Source organism: Felis catus, chromosome B2 (genome assembly GCF_018350175.1).
Source record: "Felis catus isolate Fca126 chromosome B2, F.catus_Fca126_mat1.0, whole genome shotgun sequence".
Classification (NCBI taxonomy): Eukaryota; Metazoa; Chordata; class Mammalia; order Carnivora; family Felidae; genus Felis; species Felis catus.
Genome location: NC_058372.1, coordinates 121,782,806 through 121,802,794, shown reverse-complemented (window position 1 = coordinate 121,802,794; position 19,989 = coordinate 121,782,806). Strand labels below are relative to the sequence as shown.

At 35.8% G+C, this 19,989-nt stretch overlaps 1 protein-coding gene across 11 annotated transcripts in view; it reads left to right on the top strand.

The window, feature by feature from the left end:
• The window catches only part of AHI1 (Abelson helper integration site 1), a 207,419-nt gene that overhangs the window by 117,320 nt on the left and 70,110 nt on the right, over window positions 1–19,989 (top strand). For 10 of the 11 annotated variants that reach the window (XM_045058091.1, XM_019831276.3, XM_045058092.1 and 7 more), the window contains one exon: window positions 8,599–8,654. In XM_045058091.1, coding sequence (XP_044914026.1) covers window positions 8,599–8,654 — 56 coding nt within the window. Of the gene's footprint in view, window positions 1–8,598; window positions 8,655–9,495; window positions 9,535–19,989 lie in introns of those variants that run through there. The other variant, XM_045058095.1, reaches the window with a different exon arrangement.

Below are 19,989 nucleotides of genomic sequence, written 5' to 3'. Positions count from 1 at the left end.
ATCACAAGGAAAATTAACAATGATTCTATAATATCAAATAAACAGTTCATATTCACATTTTCTTAATTCTATCTAAAGTATCTTAAGCAGTTTTTTGTTTGCATGCTTATTTGTCCAGCATCCAATCCAGAGTCACACTTATATTGGTTGCTGTGTCATTTTAGTCTCATTTAATCTCTGTTAATCTACTCCTTTGGTGTTGTTGTTTTTCATGACATGGACTTTTTTGAAGAGTCTGACTGAGCCAGTTGTCCGGTAGAATATCCAGTGTTTTGTTTTTATCTATTTCACTGTGATTAGATTCAGGTTAAACTGTTTTGGCAAGAACACTATAATGTGTATTTTTCTGCATCACGTTAGGAGGCATGGAATGTCAGGGTGTTCCATGACTTGTGTTGCTAAATTTAATCCTTGATTAACTTGGTGAACACTAGATCTCTCTGTGGTAAAGGTAAACTTTTCCCTTTGTAATTGCTGAGTGGGTATTCTGTGGGCTGATACTTTGAGACCATGTGAATACCCTGTTCCCCAACAGCCTTATTCAGTGGTTTCAGCAGCCACTGATGATCCTTACTTGAAATAACTATTAACAGTGGTTGGTTTCTAACGTTACGATTGGTTCTACATTTATTGGCTGGTGTTCAGTCCAGAGGCGCATTTCCTTTTCTTCTTGCCTGTCTCTTTTGAGTATTGTGAATTTTTTTCATTCACTTTGTTGTACTTCTTCACTGTCATTTTCTTTGTGTTGCTGAAACTGTTCCCTAATTTGGGAAGGAGGAGCCCCTTCATGTCCACTCCTGTGTCCTTTGATATGAACCAGGTAGCTCAGAGTATGTGCTGCTTGCAGTGTCCTAGGTTCATCCTGTATTTGCCCTCCCCAAAGCTGGAATCAGTCAATTCTCCAAGGAGTCCTGGTACTAGTTTGTGGATAATGGAATTTAGAAACTAAAATTTGGGGCTGAGTATACTCATTGCTGTTGGGATATCATTGCTTCTAAGACTTTTATTCACTGGACATATCTAGGAAATCAAGTCTTAAAAGCTCAATGAATTCATACTGTGACTTCCAATTTAAATTTTAAATCACCCTTATTAATATTTGTATATTTTTGCTTTCCATAATAGGGAAACGTCATCTGTCAGTAATGTAGGTTGCAAATATTTTCTCCAAGTTTTATATTTGGCTTTTGATTTTGCAGCACAAAATTTGAAGAAAGCTTTTCTCATTGGGTTTGTAAAGACATTCACTATGTTTTTTCTTCTAATATTGGTATAGCTTCCTTTTTAGCATTTAAATATGACCCATTAAGAATTCCTTTCCTAGTGTATGGTGTGAGGTATGGATCAGTTCTTTTTCGAAACATACATTGCATCCCAACACCATGTATTAAAAAGTATCTCTTCCTCTTTGCATGTAATTTCCATATGTAATTGGATCCTTTTCTGAACATTTTAATATATTCTACTGGTCTACAGGTCTATTCATGTGTCATTACCACATTGTTTTAATTGCAGAGACTTTTTATAATATATATTGATCTTTAGTAGTGTTTATTTCCCCTCATTGCTCTTTTTATTCCCCAGGATTTTTCTAGGTGTTCTTGCATATACTTCTGTATGAATTTTAGAGTCAATTTGTGCTGGGGCAAAAAACTTTTTTTATTGAAATCACACTAAATTCATATATTATGTTGGAGGGAATTGGCCTTTATATAATGTTATATGTTCTTGTTGCAGAATAAGGGGTGTCTGTTTGTTCAGGGCTACTTTTATGTCTTTTAGAAGTATTTTAACATTCATATTGTTTTGTACATTCCTTGTATTTATTCAGGTATTTTATCTTTTATTTTGCTCTTATAAATGAGGTATTTGTCATATATCTTCTAGCTAGTTTGAATATGTAAAGGATATTGATTTTTGTATATTAAATTTTATATTGTGCTAACTTCCTGATGTATTGTTATTGATTATGTTTCTTTTAGCAGTGATTCTTTTGAATTTTCTAGTTATAAAATTATATTATCTGAAAAACAGTTTTACTTCTTTTCTAGTTCTTAAGAATGCTTGCAAGCTCTGCACAACTTTTATGTTAAATTTGCCTTGAAAGAACACTACCTTCTAAAACTATTTTACTGGAATATAGTACATTTTATTTCATTTTTTCCTAGTCAAAAGTAATCAAAGCATAATTCTTTCTGCCTTATATAAAGATTCATGATTTCTAAAACTCAAAAAGGATGCATAGTTATATTGTTGCATGAAGTGAATGGCTCCTAAAAAGGGGTCATGAAAGGGAGAATCAGGGTTCTCTTGTCCCTAGCACAGTGCCTTGTGCTTAGTGGGTAGCCCATAAACATTTGGTGATGATACATAATATTGCTGTATATATATTCTGACTCTAGAATTTGGCACATATTCCTGCCTTTTTTGCTTTTGCAAGAAATTTCATTATCTTGTTTTTTTTTTTTTTCCTTTGATCGTGGTCTTGAGTTGAAGGTGTGTGGACTTTAGGGAAACTGTAAAATATATAATTCCGCTGTTTGAGTCAGTCAAGTACAGGGGTAAATGTCATGCTCTAGTTTTCTACAAAATAAAATACCTAACCATCTCCCAAAAAGCGTAAAATGTTTTCCATTAACTTCTCTAGAATGTGTAATATCTGGAAAATTAGGAAAATTTTAAAGTAACACACTTTAGTTTTACAGTAAGTTTAGATACATTACCAGAGAACGTAGTAAATTAACATTTTTGAAAGCAGTCCTAGAAGATTAACTCAAACATTCTGATAACTAATGCACACAGGTAAATATGTATTATAGCACATGAACTCAGTGGATATGGCATAGTTTCCATTTATTCATTTCAAGAGTTGGGGGTCTTCTGGGTTTTAAGCATTTGGACTAGGCACTGTAGATGCAAAGATGAATAAAATCAGGGCCTTGCCACAGGAGTCAAACACGCCAATGGGTCTGGAGGGTTTGTGACTCATACACGTAGGTTTCAGTCATGGTACTGCTGCTCATTGGTTGTGTGACTTTGGGAATGCTACCCATCTTCCTATTTACTTTCTAGAAGCCACTACTGTTTCCTTCCTTTAAAATAGAGTTATCTTCATTGCTTGTTAATTAATATCTTAAAATTCTTAATAGTTGTTGATTTTTGTTTGTTTCGTTACATTTTAATTTAAAAGACCCTCTCATTCTTCCTTTGTCATCAGTGGCACTACCAGTTCTAGAAAGTTATTTGGTCATGTTCAGGTTACTGAAACTCCTTATGAGAGTTGATAGTTTTCTTTGCATGCTCATGGTTTGTGGTCCCAACTATACTGATAGAGGTCTGAGCTATGGCAAAACACGAAAACACCCACCTGCTGAGGTACAGGGGTGAGCTCCTCCTCTCAGGTCTCATCAGTTGCAAGTTACAGTCCTCTCCCAGTGGCTGGGCCTGGAACCAGACTCCTCCAGTTGTGTAGGTCCCTTTGCATGTAGGCACTTTTAGATCCACTGTGGTGCATAGGCTCTCCCAAGCTCTTGATACACTAAAAACATTAAACTGACAAATATAGCCAGTTACCCAGAGCATTTATTATAACTTCTGTAGGCTGAGAGACCTCAGTGAACTCTAAAAAAAACATTTTGCCTACACCTTTGGAAGAGACCGGCTTTCCCTGCACATGTCCTTGCTTAGTACCAAGGAGAACAGAGCCCTCCCGCACCTGCCCCTACCCCCATTCCTGACACATTGGCATTGAGATCCCAGGAAAAAAACTTGATCTTCTGATATACTCTCTAGGGTTTGCCATCCTGTTTGCTTTCATCCTTGTAGGCCTCTAGAAAGAAACTAAGCTAAACTGTATGATTTCAAGTTTTAAAAGCATTAGACAAAGTGAAAAGAAGATGCTTCCTTAGAAGATTAAGTACATTGGTTATCATAAAGATAAAAATTTTGAAGGTAAAATAAAATGAACTGCTAAATTTACAGAAGTAACAGAATAAAATTTCTCTAAGCAGTTGATAAAACTCTGCCCATTAAAGGGCTTATCAAGTCCCAAGAAAGGTTAATTATAGCCAAGACACAATTTGATATACCCTAGTAAAATTTCTGATTTTCAGATACAGGGAAAATTTCACAAGCCTGTACATAAAGGAACAGGTTCTTTACCTTAGGAAGAGAGTTGAATGTAAAAGTCTCGAAATCTGGCTGATAGTGGAATAACCTGTTCAGACAACTAAGATAAAGGATTTCTGATCCAAAAATCCATTACTCAGATTTAGAGGGAGGAACTGATCTTATTTTTAGATATTTAATAAGTAGATGTACCGAGATTAAAGCAACAGCCCAAGCCCAACCCAGGCTAACTCCTGATTTGAATACAAAGATCCACCCTTCACCATAGCTTTCAAGAAGAAGAAAGAGTGAGCCCTTTCTGGGGAAGCATGCTTTCTCTCTCATTCTCTACCAATTATATATCTAATAGGTCTAACCTGCAGTCAGAAATATGAAGCATGTGAATAAGCAGGAATAGGTGACCCATAATCAAGAAAAAGAACAATCAGTAGAAGGATTGGAATTCGTAGACAAGAACTTTGAAATAACTTTTATACATATGTTAAATAATTTTTGAAGAAACATGGGTATGATGAATAATTTCAGCAGAGAAATGGAAACCATAAAAAAAATAAGTGGAAATTCTGCATCTAAAGAGTGTAATAGATAAAATGAAAAGTTCATTAAGTGAACCTAATTGCTGATGGTACACATTGAAAGAAAGGATCCTTGAACTCAAGGACATAACAATAAAAATCATCCAAATCGAAGCACAGGGTAGGGGAGGGAAATAACAGAGCATCAGACCTGTGCGACTACATCAAATCATCTAAACATGTATAAATGGAATTCCAGAAGGAAAATAGAGAAGATAGGGTGAAGAACTAATAGGCCAAGAATTTTCCAACTCTAATAAAAGAAAATAACGTAAAAGATATAAAAAGCTTAGCAAACCCCAAGAATATATATAAGTGAAACCTCACCTAGGTACATTTTAAATAAACTGAGGAAAATGAAACCTAAAGAAAAGATCATAAAAGCAGCCAAAGGAAAAAATGCATGACATTCAGAGAATAATAGTAAGAAATGATGGCTTTGTTCTCGTAAGAAACAATGGTATAAAATCAGTAAAGTGCTAAAAGACAATGGCTATCAACCTAGATTTCAATATCCAGCAAAATTAGCCTTCATACATGAATGCCTGCTAAAGTCTTTACAGAAAAAAAAAAACAAAAAAAAACAGTCATCCACAGATTTACACCGTGAGAGATCAGAGAGTTCATCTGTCTAAAGGGAAATGATCTCAGATGAAAACTTGGATCTGCAGGAAGGAATGAAAACACTGGAAAGGATCAGTATATGTGTAAATATAAAAAGCTGATTTTTCATTCTTAAATACTACTGTTTAAAACAGTATCCAGGAAAAATGTTGTGGGGTTTATAACATATGGAGGTAAAATACAACAATAGCATAAAGGGTGGAAGGGTAGATGGAGTAATACTGCTTTGAGATATTTATATTGTTAGTAAAGTATAAAATCATAATTCAGGGTGCCCTGTAATAAATTAGAGATATATATTGCAATCTCTAGCCACTAAAAGAAAAAAATAAAGATGTGTAGCTAACAATATAGCCATTGGGGATATAAAATGGAATAGTAAAAGTATTTGATTATTTCAAAAGAGTATGGAGAAAGGAGAAATGAACAGAACTAGATGCAACAAAATAGCAAGATGGCAGACTTAAACATAGCCATATCAGTAATTGCATTAAATGTAAATAAATATCAAGAAGCAGAGACTGTCAGACTGGATAATCTAGTGGTAAATATCTATTGACATATTGATTTTGTTATTTGGTAGATTAATTTATTCTACAGATGTAATATTAAGTTCATTGTGAGGTATTTGGATTTTTAAAATATACCATAATAAGTTGGACCTTTTAACCATATTACTGCATGATTAATTAGTGAACAAAAATTTAATTTAGAATAAGTACAAACAATTGTAGTTTCATTTTTTAAAATTGTTTCCCCAAAAGTTAAGTGTATTAGTTAGCATCCAGAGAAACAGAACCAGTAGAATGTGTATATAGATCGATTTATTTTGAGGAATTGGTTTACACGATTATGCAGGCCGGCAGGTACAAAACCTCCAAGGTCAGTTGATAGCCTGGAGACCCAGGGAAGAGTTATAGTTCAAGTCCAAAAGCAGTCTGTTGGCAACATTTTTTCTCTTTCAGGGGAAGTCATTCTTTTTCTTAAGACCTTCAACCAACTGGATGAAACCCTCTCACGTTACGGAGAGCAATCTCCTTTACTCAGAGCCTGTTGATTTAAGTGTTCATCTTATCTAAAACATACCTTCACAGAAATATCTGGAATGTTTGACCAGATATGCAGGACTGTGGCCAAGCCAAGCTGACACACAAAAATAACCAGCACAGCAATCTATTTATTAGGAGCTTTCACTTGTTATCATACCTTAATGAAAGTGAAATAACATACAAATGGAGACTTTTTTGGTAAAATGTACTTAAAATAGTAAGCTGTTTGGGAACATTTTTTCTTAAGCTTATTTTGTGTATATTCATTACTGAAAGCTCGAACAAACATGTATTAATTGTATTTCCAAATCATATTATTTCAATTGGCAATCTAAATTTAAAACTAAGGTTATATCTTTGGATAATCCACTTTAAAAATTTTTAGTTTCCACCACCTACTTATCCTGAAATTGAAACTGTAAAATACGTAGCTGTTTTTTCTTTGTAATTGTATAAGCTGAAGATGTAGATTTAATTTTTATTTTCAACGTCTTGAAGTTACTTTCTTAATGTATAAGAACTTTAAAATTAGTAATCAGCCTAGGTCAGTTTTATAGCAGTCAGATTACAATAGTGAGAACACACATGTAAGATTTTGCTAACTCTTGATTAAAAGCCTGTGTCATGCCAGACTGTTCTCAGTGGATGCAGCCAGAGAGGGTTGTGGGGAGTGTGGGCGCTGGGGAAGTGGGGATTTCACCATTTGTTCTATATACTTCAGTATTACTAAAATCTACCAGTAAGAGTCAGCATTATCTGAACATTTTCTAATATGTTTACTTGGGGTTTTTAAAAATTTTTTATTCAAGACCAGTGTTACTCTATGAATAAAAATGTCTTTGCATAAAAATTACTTTAAAGATTTTGTTATTATTAAGACAAAACTTTTAATTTGCTCTGTAGTATTTTTTCAAATACAGAGTATTTGTATTTCAAATTTGTATTTCAAATACTCTGTATATGAAAAAATACTCTAGTATTTCTATATACTAGAGTATTTTTTTCAAATCCTCTGTTTTACTCGAGTCTTGAAGTCAGAAATTATAATTTATCCTTTATAATTCATCTTTTATCACTGATACCAAATAGCCACTTAGTAAATATTAGTTGATTGTATAAGGTAGTATACTGCTTTATACTTCATTGGCTAATTATAGCTGAATTTTTAAAATGAAACAAAAAAAAATTTTTAATCGTGTTTCATGGTACTTCGTTCATTTTTAAATATTATTTCACAGTGATAAAAAGTGATTGTTTTATGATTCTCTCACATAATCCCTTATCATACTTGAAGAAGAATGAGTTAAATGACTGTAAATGGGAGGAGCTATTGTTTCAATCAGAAATTGTGCTAATTGCTCCTAACAATACTTGTAATTCTTACTTCTAAGCAGCCTTGCATGTGAAAGCCTGTATCATTATTTGAAGGAACTAGAACTATTCTAATGTCCTAACTCACCTGTTGGTTTGCTGATGGACAGAGATTATAAAGTAAATGAGACCCACACCTGTGTTCATTTTTAACCTGAGCTAGACTTTGAACCAGTATCTTTATTGATGAGATGCAATGTGTTATATCCTTAAAAGCTGTTTATTACAAAGAAATGCAGGAAAGGACATTCGGAACAAAAAGATAAATCCACACATGATAAAAGGATTTTTCTCAAGTTTAGCAGTCAATATTATCATTTTAAAGGAGAGAATCAGGGGGAACTTTTTTTTTTTCAGACACTCCATGGTGATTGAATAAATAGAATATGACATAGTAGGAAGTCAAGTGATCAAAGAGAAATTCAAGTAGATTTATTTATTCTTTATGAGAAAATAAGGAAGTGATTCCTTTTACAGCCTTTGTGATATTTCTTTATGAAAACTTGATGACCTCAAGTCAGAAATAAAAATTTAATGGAAGAACTGCAGCAGAGTGGAGATAATGGTATAATTTTTGAGCCAAGAGCAGGGTATGGACACATCTTAGACTATTGCTAAACACCTCTTGAATGGGAAAATTTGCTCAGCTCACTTTGAGTTGGGTCTCTTAGTTAGCTAAACTCTCCAACTGTTTCTGACCAAAGAATTCATGATAGAACTTTAAAGGATCCTGCCATTCAAATGAGACTTTTTTCCTTATAAGCTATAGGAGTCACCTCTTACTGAGATAAATGTTTTCACAATAAAATGAATAGGTATAATCAAATATCTACCATCTTTTCTTTGCACAGGAATTATCAACATAGAAAGAAAGCCTTGTAACCATCATGTAGATACAGCACCAACGGTAAGACAGTCTATTTCTGCATTGTTAAAACTGATAAGCTACAAAATGATCCTGGTTATAGGACACAAAATGCCATTGTAGAAAAGTCTTTTGACCTCCCTTTTGCCGAAAATTATACCCCTTCAAGAAAATTAACCTCATGTTTTCTAACTTAATGAGGAAAACATACTAATTTTTGCCAATATTTGGGAAAATAAGATATGGTATCATTTTTGCAGATACTTGTTTATGTTACTATTATAAATAGAATGATTTTTAATTTAAAAATGTTTTAGATTTTTAATAAGTTAATATAAATCTTCACACAAATTTATTTACACTTTTTAAAATGAGTTTTATTTTGTGCACTAGCATCATTATTTAGAGTGAATATTTTTTAATAGTAAAAGCAGGCCATCATGTTTCATTTCTCTTATGAATTGCTATGCTTTATTATTATAGAAGTGAAAACTTTTATCCCTCTTCTATTACTGCCAGACAACAAAAGGCATTTAACAATTATAATACCTATTTACTATGTTAAAGATAACTGTATAAGATAATGTAGAAGGAAAACAATTAAATTTCCCTTCTATTCTCTAAATATAATATTTGAATGAAATATGTATCAGTGGCCAATTCCCACTTGAAAGATTCATAAAATAATACAGAGTAAAATATATCTTATTCTTCACTGAGCATAATCTTGTTTCTCTTATCATTCCTGTATATTAAGTCTTTTAGATACTCCATACAGTTCATCATTTCCTGTTAGAAAGATTTGGTAATGCCTTTTTTATGAAAATAAAGGCAATATTAAACTATATTTGAATTTTATTGATAATATTTTTCTCACTGGCAGGTTGCCTTCATTTTCCATTTGTAATAAATTCATATGATTGAGCCAGCCTGTTTGATAACTTACTGTGTGGGGCTCTGGAAAAGTGGTGTTTGAGGAATTAAACACCACTGTAATCCTAAAAGTACTTGGCTATTGTGTGTGTTGCAGTTAAACTTTAGTAAGTATGCTAAAATAGTAGTCATAACATGTACACTGTATTCTTTAATATTTAAAAAATGCAGACTAGCAATTATGGAAAATAATTTATTTTCTCTCAGGTGTAGGTCTTAAAAGTTGAGGTGTCTGAGGTGGGGTTTGAACCCTTTACTCCTTGAGGAGAAACTCCAGGTTTTACTTTTTCTCTCGGTTGTGGGTCACTGCACTGGGGTGGGGGTTTATGGCAAGGTTGTATCTTAGGCTCTCCTACATGCTTCAGTGTGGTTTTCTTCTTGTTTGCCTGTGGGGTAGTCCTCATTCAGCCAGCCTTTTGGTTTTTTAAGAGGAAATTGTTCCACATGTAGCTACAGACTTAGTGTGTCAGTGGGAGGAGGTAAGTTGAGGATCTTCCTGTGTTACCATCTTGAACTGGAACCCCTTAATGTATTTGAAAAAGATACTTACTGGATGATTTACATACTTTTGAAATTCAGTTTATTCCTATAGGCTTTCCTACAGCACCTGTGTTTCCATTTCTGGTTTTGTTGGGGGTTTTTTTGGTACATTCTAGAACTCAGAAAAGTGTAACCTAACAGTTTTTTTGTTTTACTCTGTAGGCTGATTGTAGATTTCCATCTTAACTAAATGATGAAATAATAGAACTGACTTCTCATGAAATCATGAGAAATAATGGCATTAATGTTTACAGTAATGCCCTAACAGTCTCAGAATGACTCCAAAGAACCAAACAAAATCTAATACATAAGGGTTTAGGTATTGTTGGTCTTTTTTTATGTTTTTTCAGTTGGATTATTAAATTATAGCTCCTAATATATTAATAACATTTCTGATCTATAAAGCTGTAAGTTTTAATATATTTGGTTTATACAGGCACACCCCAAACATGCATTGGTTCTCCAAGCCCTCACTAGAGCCAGGCTGCATTTTGGTATGTTTTTCTGAGCTCCTTCAGTCTCTTTACTACAAACTCCTTAGTTTACTAATTTACTTAGTTTACTACTGCCCCCTCATTCCCAAAAAGTCCCCTACCTTGCTGACAGTTAACTTTGGCCTTTTGTCCATAACCTCTAAATAGAATCACAAGTCTGTTCATTACCCAGTGTCTTCTGGTCCTCAGGAGAGGAAAAGTCTGATTTTCACGGAAATAGTCTTACCTAATTTCCATCCTTTGTATGTGTGCCCTTGTTTTCCTTAAAGGGTTTAAGAGAAGAAGATACTTAGACATAAAAGAAATAGGAAAAAGTCTGTCGGAAAACTTTAACAAAGTTGAGTATTTGTAAGTTCAAACCTGGTACTACTCTAGCCCAAAAAGGAGAGATACTCTGGGGTCCGGAGAAAAGATAAGAAGGCGGTGGACCAGGGTTTTAGAATGGCTGAGGCCAGGTCCCTGAGTGACTTCCTGGACCTCGTTCCTAACCACCAGCCTCCAGGTCACCTCTCTCTGTATGTTACCACCTCCACTTTCCTGTTGCTCCGAGAACCACCGCAGATGGTTTGGGTCCCAGAGAGTGCTAGATGCTAATTACAGCAGTTCAGCAGGTGAGGGAAATGAGACTTTTTCAGGCCTCTGTCAAAAACTGTGTTTCTTGACATTCCAAATCGGAATGAACTTTTCAGTAAATCTATGGTTATGGAGGAGAGTTTGATCCTATAGTGTTCTAATGTGATGCGGTGTTCTTTAAGTATAGGTTTGCCTAAAAACAAAACCACCTCTTTGCTGTGTTCTCTCCCACTCTCTTTTTAACTATCTTGTTTCTTTTTGTTGTTGTTGTTCATTTAACACATGAGCTTTAATTTTTTTGTTTGGAATTTTTTTCTTTCTGACATTAAATAATACCTTGTGTGTTTTTGAGATGCCTTCAGTAGAAGTAAAACAGAATATCCCCACATGGCATGACCTCCTCCTTCAAAGAGAATCAAACCTCACTATTCACTTTTTTTTTTTGCATTTTGAGCTCTTAATTTTGTTTATATCCAACAGTATATTTTCAAGTTATTTTTTTCCAGAAATATAATGTGAGAGGTATATTATCTGAGTATCTGAGTCTACATATTTTAAAATATCTTAGTTGTCTTTGAATAAGAGTTTGCTAGGGTTTTTAATTATTTGGACATAAACTTTTCCCCTCAGAACATTATGGAAATTGATCCTCTTTTGCTTTCTGGTATTTAGTGTTTTGGGTGAGACATTGAACATCAGCCTAACAGTTCTTTTGCGAAGGTAGCCTGTTTTACCTACTCATATATTCAGATTTTCTTTTATTTTCTTTATACCTGATGTCCTAGTTCAGATTTGATGGTTAAATGTGTGGCTTTCTTTTTGTCCTGAATGGTAGTCACTCAAACACTTTACTATTATAGGAAAAGCAAATAAGACATTAGACAGTCATGATATTAGATTACATGAAAATAATTAGATCATGCCACTTTAAGAACGAGTTGCTGTTAAGGATAATATCAGACTCAGATTAATCAGAGGTCATTGTCTGAACCCTGCAAGGCAGGTGTAAAAGTTAGTTAATAGTTAAGTAAGCACAGGCTTGAGTCTCATATTCACTTTAAATGAAGGACTCATTTGTAAATCAGAGAAAAATCACAACTAGCATAAGGAAGTCTCTGTAAATCTTTGGTCTTATTGAGATTATTACAAACCTGCCCATAGCCTGCTATATGCATGGAACTTCCCATAGCTTTGTATGTTTTCTGTTGGAATTAAAACACGATAAGCCATGCTGAATATGTACAGAATTTTTAGTGATTTGAGAAGAACTGTTTTTGAATCTCTTCTAGTGAAAACTGGTATGTTAAAAATTCAAGCATCAGCATGGCCTATTGAATTGATTGCTGATTTTTATAAAGCTCCTGCATTCCAAACCTGTAACGCTAGTTAATACTACTCCTTTCTTCCTCTTTTATTCAGTGATCCCACAATCCGCATTAATGAGAACAAATTTTCTTTTAACAAATGGATTTTCTGGCAGTGTATATAATTACAGCTTGCATCAGCCACAACGGGTTGAAACAAAATCCAGGCTGTCTCATTAAGATTATACCAGTTTTGGGATACTTTTGCCATCCATCTAAATATTTCATTAATTATTAGAAATTAAAATATTCTAGTCTGATTAGAAATTTATTCATTCATTATTCTTCATTTTGTAAGTTGCATTTAACAAACTTTTAATTTATTCATTCTGCAGGTATACTTCTAGGTTTTCTCAGGGCTTGATTGACAAGTTTTTGTCATGTAATGTTTCATCAGTAGTAAATTTCAATATGTTTTACACTATTTTACTATTCTGGAAAAATATCTGAGATGTTCATGATGTTGCTTGCCGTTTACAGTAAACTTATTCGTAAAGGTGTTGATCTGAATCCTACAAATTAAAATTTATTCTAAGACTCTTTTGGATTCTATGATAATCTATCTTTAGTCTACAACATTTCTTTTTTAAGTTTATTCTGAGAGAAGGAAAGAGAGCATGAGTGGGGGAGGGGCAGACAGAGAGGGAGAGAGAGACTTCCAAGGCTCCACACTGTCAGTGCAGAACCTGAGGCAGGGCTCAGTCTCACGAGCCATGAGATCATGACCTGAGCTGAAACCAGGAGTTGGATGCTCAACGAACTGAGCCACCCGGGTGCCCCTCTGTGACATTTTAAGTTGTCTTTGTTGTTAGGTTTGGGTCATTGTTTAGCCCACTATGCAAGTTCACAAGATTGCTATATATTCTATTATAACACACAAGTATACTACGCCTTATACATATATTTATGTAAAATTTGTCTTTCACATTTTAACATAGTACTTGGGGCTGTATATTTATGGATAAATACAGAAGTTCAAGTGAAATGCTTCTTTTGATGTGAAGAAAGCACTTTCTTTTTTTCCAGTCTGTAGAATTTTCCAGGAATTCATAGTATGCAAACTGGGGTGAATGTGCCCCTATAAAACTCATAAAATAAAACCATGGCCAATCTCTTCCTGTAGGTAATTGCAGGGTGGAGAGGGAACCGATAAACTATAAGCATTTATAACTTGTCATAAAAGAATCTGTTTCACTTATCAATAAAGTAGCAATTCAAAGCAGTCCTGTTGAAATTCGAATACAAATGCAAAATAGGTTTTCCTTTAAGATCACTTATGAGTTGTCCATAATATAACAATTTTATTAAGTATTATAGATGTTAGTTGCTTTTCCACATGTTGTAAATTTTGATGCTTCATGTAGATTTTTCCCACTAGCATACTCTTCTGACATTTATGTTTTTCTTAGACTTTTTTCCCTAATTCTCTTCTGACTTGATGATTTTTAGAGAATGCTAAATTTCAGGTAGCCAGAGGCCATAAACAAGTAGAAATGTTCAAAGAACTGAGAATATAGGCTTAGAACTCAGAAGAGAGGATGAGTTTGAAGTTCTAACTTTGCTGTGCTTCATAGAGCCAGACTCTATAGCTCTGAAGTCCAGACGGGAGAAGCAGTAGTCAGAAGGCCTGGGCAGAGGTTGTGGGAAGTCCTTCTGTCATCATGGGCAGGGAGCAAGCAGATTCTTGACAACAGTCACTCAAAAACCCCGTGCAGGAAGGAGGCACATATCCAGTCTCTATAACAAGCTGAGTCAGAAACCAGTCTCCTCTTACTCACCTTCCAAATCCATTCTCCACAGAACTGTTTATCCAAAAGATAAGAATGGCCATGCATTTAGGATCCTATGGTGCACCCCATATCCTACCAGTTGAAAACTAAGCTATTTAGCATGCCATTTGATGTCCTACTACTACTTTTCTAAACTTATTTCCAGCTTTTCCCCAATACTCTGAGCTACTTGCAGTTCCCTAAATGTGTCTGGGCCTCTCACATTAAGTAACAGTATTAGAAGAGCAGGATGAAGGGGCGCCTGGGTGGCTCAGTGGGTCAAGCATCTGACTTAGGCTTAGGTCACGATCTCGCAGTTTGTGAGTTCGAGCCCTGCTTCGGGCTCTGTGCTGACAACTCGGGATGAAGAACGCTTGAGTTCGGAACCATATTACCTGGCTTCATGTCCTGTTGGGATACTTTTGCTGTACATGACTTTAGGCAAGCTTCTTTTGCTCTTTGTTCTTCAGTTTTCTCATCTGTAAGTAGGGATAATACCTACCTCAAGGATTATTATGAGGAATAAATGAGTTAAGATGCATTGCACCCCACTCAATATATTTTTGTATACCAGATACTGAATATTATTTCATCACAAGAGATGGCCAGATATTGAGGACAAGAACATAGCACAAGCCTGAGAAGTAAAACTAGGTCAGTAATCAAAGGGAGGACACCAGGGTCCCACCTAGGTCAGGGGCATCAGGGACAAGGGAATCTGATGAAGGTTGCCACAAAGCCTGCCTGTGTCTTGACCAACCTTCTTTGTTTTTCTGTGTTCATTTTTTAAAGTTTGCTTTAGTATTTATGTACTTACTACATATTCTGACTCAAAAGGAGTTGGTATAGAAGTCTAGTTACACCAGGACAACGGGCCTAAACTGGGACTGTATTGGGCAACCCTCCATGTGTTGGTATTCATCAGTCTGAAAGTCATGACAGCCAGAGTGATCTTTTTAAAATCTAAGTCATAATGGCTTACCCTCTGGCTTAACACTCTTCAGTAACTTCTCCTTATGTTTAGAATAAAACCCAGGGCCTGTAGGGCCTTGCATTATCTGGTCACTACTTACCTCTCCAGCATTACCCTATGATACTCTCTGCTCCGAGTTTCTCAAACACAGCCAAGCTCTCTCCCATTCACCTGTAGACCTTTGAGCATTTGGTCTCTCTGCCAGGAATATACACACCTTTTGCGTAACAGCCTTTTTCTTTAGATCCCAATAAATGTCAACTTTTCAAAGGACTTTCCTTTACCGCTCTATCTGAAGTAGATACTCCCCGATTAGTCTTTATTATTGTACCTTGTTTTTTCCTTCTTAATATTTATCCCCATTTGTAATTTTTTATTTAGTTGTTTTCTTGTTTATCACCAGTCTTCCTCAATAGGATGTAGATTCCATGAAAGCAGGGACCGTGTCTGTCGTACCATTGCTTATACACTGTCATTAGATAATGCTTAGCTGAATACATGAAAATATGATGAAACTATAGGAATAAATAAGAGCAAAGAGACAGGCAGGACCTGAGGGATGTCCATATTCTAAAGGTTGGAAGAAGAACCTTCACAGAAGACGGATGAAATGAGAAGAATGTCAGAAGAGATCAGGAATAGTGTAGCATGTTGGAAGTCTGGGGAGGGTGGAAATGGAGGGAGTTTTGTTCTGTCATTCGTAGACAGAAGCTTTGGGAGAGATGGGAACAGGGCCCTAGAAAGGAAGCTAGATGGTCACACTAGGAGGCATGAAGAACTGGATGAATTCAGGAAGCCTGTTACAAGAGGAGGATGGAAAACAGAATAGCAGTCCACTCAGCCTTCTGTGTTTGTCACTGACTTACTTCACAAAAGAAAGTAGCATTTAGCAAAAAGAGCTGTCATGAGATTAATCTATATAGAGTGCAAAGTAATTGTTTTTCCATGTTCTTCAAAAGTGAAAAATGAAATTTAGGTATTTATACAATAGTATTACATTCAAAATGAATATTTCTCAGAGGAAAATGTCTAGCAATATAAATGGGGCAGGAGAAAGATGCAAACCAGATTTTAGCATTTGGCAGAGGAGTAGGGTAGGGCATTTGTGGCAAGGTCCATTGCCAAGGGACTTACTTATCTAGTTGGTAAAATTAGGTTGAAGAAGTTGATCTTTCAAGTCCATTTCTGGATCTAAAGTTCTGTGTATCTTTTTCAGCTGCCCTTACCGTTAGGAAAGAACATACTAAAGCATAAAAATTAAGCAAATCTCTGATAGTCATCTCTTGAGTGCACAATCATCATTTCTCTCCTTCAGCTCGTCCTCAGGATTCAGTTACAATTCACTTCCTTATGTTATACACATGGCATTTATGTTCACCACGTCGTGTAACAAATGCCCATCACCATCATTGCTATTGGAAATTTTGTGCCGCTTATGTGGTGGACACAGGCTAGCTGCCTTCAATAGATCAAAAACTAAGTCCCTTCCTATAGGACTGAATCTCTCCACCTTCGTAAGCCCAGTACGTGGTGAAATGATGCCAAGCAATAGAATATGGTGTTCAGATATCTGTGCAAGTGAGCCAACAGATGGTTTAGACAGCATGTGTAGTAGAGTGGGAAAAAGGCACTGGCCAGGCTGCCTGATATTCTATTGAAGGAATGTCCTGCAATCTTTTTTTGTCCATTTTAAACTCTTTCACTATTTTTCCTAACACAGGAAATGGCACATCCAGTTACACAAATTGGTAGAACTTGAGGAATAGGCTAATCAAAACCATGACTCAAGAAGTCAAAAGAGCCTAAATATTTTTAAATAGCATATCTTAAGCATTTGAAAACAAAAATTAACATCATTTTAGTTTCGACTCTAGGTGAGGTACTTTCTTAGGGAAGCCAATGAGATACCTAGAAGTATGAACACATGGTTCCCATAGGTCCTTACTCCAGAGGAATCATTTTGGTCATTTTCCCCCTGCAAGCAGCAAAAAGAACAAATGCTAGAGGGTGTCTGCTCCCTTACAGACTTAAACTGGGAAGACAGGAGCCAGAAGGCGGGAGCCCCATTTAATGCCACACAGGGCTTCGAAGTGCTGATATGCCCTGCCCAAATCACCTGCTTAACCCCCTAACCTGTTTTCTTTGTAGTACTTACTGTTGTCATAAGTAAGTACAGTCTGTATTTCTGTGTGTTTCTATGGTTTCAGTTAGCTTGTGTGCATTAATAAATAAATGGATAATGTCAGTATGAAAGCAGAGGAATTTTTTCTGCGTATTTTAACTGTGAAAGCAGTCAGAGGCCAGCTTTCTCAGTCTAATGGAAAGACCAAGCAATATTTTTCTACTTATTTTGAAAGAGAGAATCCCAAGCAGGCTCTGTGTTGTCAGCGTGGAGCCGAACCTGGGGCTCAATTTCATGAACCATGCGATCATGACTTGAGTCTAAATCAGGAGTCAGACTCTTAACCGGCTGAGCCACTCAGGCACCCCAAGACCGAGCAGTTTTTAAAAGCTAAAGTACCTTTTTGAGTGGCCATTTTAGTAGCTTTAGTAACTGCTAATACAAATGAAGAAGCAGCTAAGACATTTCTCCTAATTTCAAAAAAATTGTCATTTGATTGATGAAGTCTAAAACCTGGGTTGGCTTTTTAATTTTGATGGACTGGTCTCTGTTGACAGTAAATCCTTTCAAGGACCTGCATTTCAGAAGAGGTCTCATGGATGCTGCTTACGGGCTGCAGTCTGAGGATGGACTGACAATAATGTTGAGTTCAAAGATTTAACACCAGCTAAGATTTAACACCACATTAGTACATAGTTTAAGATTGTTACTGTTTCTGTCAGTGCCCTAGTTACAAAGCTCCATAGATTTTAAGTAGTCTGCAACAACCACATCTTTTCCACAAACCCTGTTATATTTAATTCACAAGTTTTACCCATTGTGAGGTCTTATAGCAGAAAAACATATAAAAAATAAAGGAATCTATCTCCATAGTAAAGTATGTAATACATCAAGAGAAGGAGTTTGGGTTTTATTTTTGTTTTTTGTTTTAACAACTCTACAATTTGGCATTTTATTTTATTTTTATTGAAGTGTAGTTAACACACAATGTTACATTAGTTTCAGGTGTTGTGCTTCAACAACTCTGTAGTTATGCTGTGCTCACAAGTGTGCCTACCATCTGTCACCATACATCACTATCACAATACCATTGACTATATTCCCTGTGCTGTACTGTTTGTCCCCGTGATTTATTCAGTACATAACTGGAAATCCATACCCCCCCCCTTTCATCCATTTGCCTGTCTGCCCCTCTGACAAGCACCAGTTTGTTAAAAGAGTGATTTTGCATGTTCTTGTTCAGCACTACCATCTGAGTACAGTACATTGCACACATTATTACTACCCATTATTATATTACTGATACTCTTAATGATCCTGAATCTCCAAGAATTTTATCAAATTACTATTCATTGGGAGCTTCAGTGGCTCAGTCGGTTGAGCATCTCTCTTGATTTTGGCTTAAGTCATAATCTCACGGTTTGTGAGATTGAGCTCCACATGAGGCTCTGTGCTGACCACGTGGAGCCTGCTTGGGATTCTCTCTCTCCCTCTCTTTCAGCCCCTCCGCTCATGCGCACATGTGCGCACAGTCTCGCTCAAAACAAACATTTTTTTTTTTTGCCAGGATCTACAAGAGGTTTATTTTTTTAATTTAATTTTTTATTTTTTAAAATTTTCATCCAAATTAGCTGCAACAGTGATTTCAGGAGTAGATTCCTTTACCCATTTAGCCCATCTCCCCTCCCAGAACCCCTCCAGTAACCCTCAGTTTGTTCTCCATATTTATGAGTCTCTTGTGTTTTGTCCCCCTCCCTGTTTTTATATTATTTTTTGTTGCCCTTCCCTTCTGTTCATCTGTTTTGTCTCTTAAAGTCCTCATATGAGTGAAGTCATATGATTTTTGTCTTTCTGTGACTAATTTCACTTATCATAATACCCTCCAGTTCCAGCCACGTAGTTGCAAATGGCAAGATTTCATTCTTTTTGATTGCCGAGTAATACTCCATTGTATATATATCCCACATCTTCTTTATCCATGCATCCATAGATGGACATTTGGGCTCTTTCCATACTTTGGCTATTGTTGATGGTGCTGCTGTAAACATGGGGATGCATGTGTCCCTTCGAAACAGTACACCTGTATCCTGTGGATAAATGCCTAGTAGTGCCATTGCTGGGTCATAGGGTAGTTCTATTTTTAGTTTTTTGAGGAACCTCCGTACTGTTTTCCAGAGTGGCTGCACCAGCTTGCATTGCCACCAACAATGCAAAAGAGATCCTCTTTCTCCGCATCCTCGCCAACATCTGTCGTTGCCTGAGTTGTTAATGTTAGCCATTCCGCCAGGTGTAAGGTGGTATCTCATTGTGGTTTTGATTTGTATTTCCCTGGTGATGAGTGATGTTGAGCATTTTTTCATGTGTCTGTTGGCCATCTGGATGTCTTCCTCGGAGAAGTGTCTATTCATGTCTTTTGCCCATTTCTTCACTGGATTATTTGTTTTTTGGGTGTTGAGTTTGATAAGTTCTTTATAGATTTTGGATACTAACCTTTTATCTGATATGTCATTTGCAAATATCTTGTCCCATTCTGTCGGTTGCCTTTTAGTTTTGCAGATTGTTTCCTTCACTGTGCAGAAGCTTTTTATTTATTTTGATGAGGTTACAAT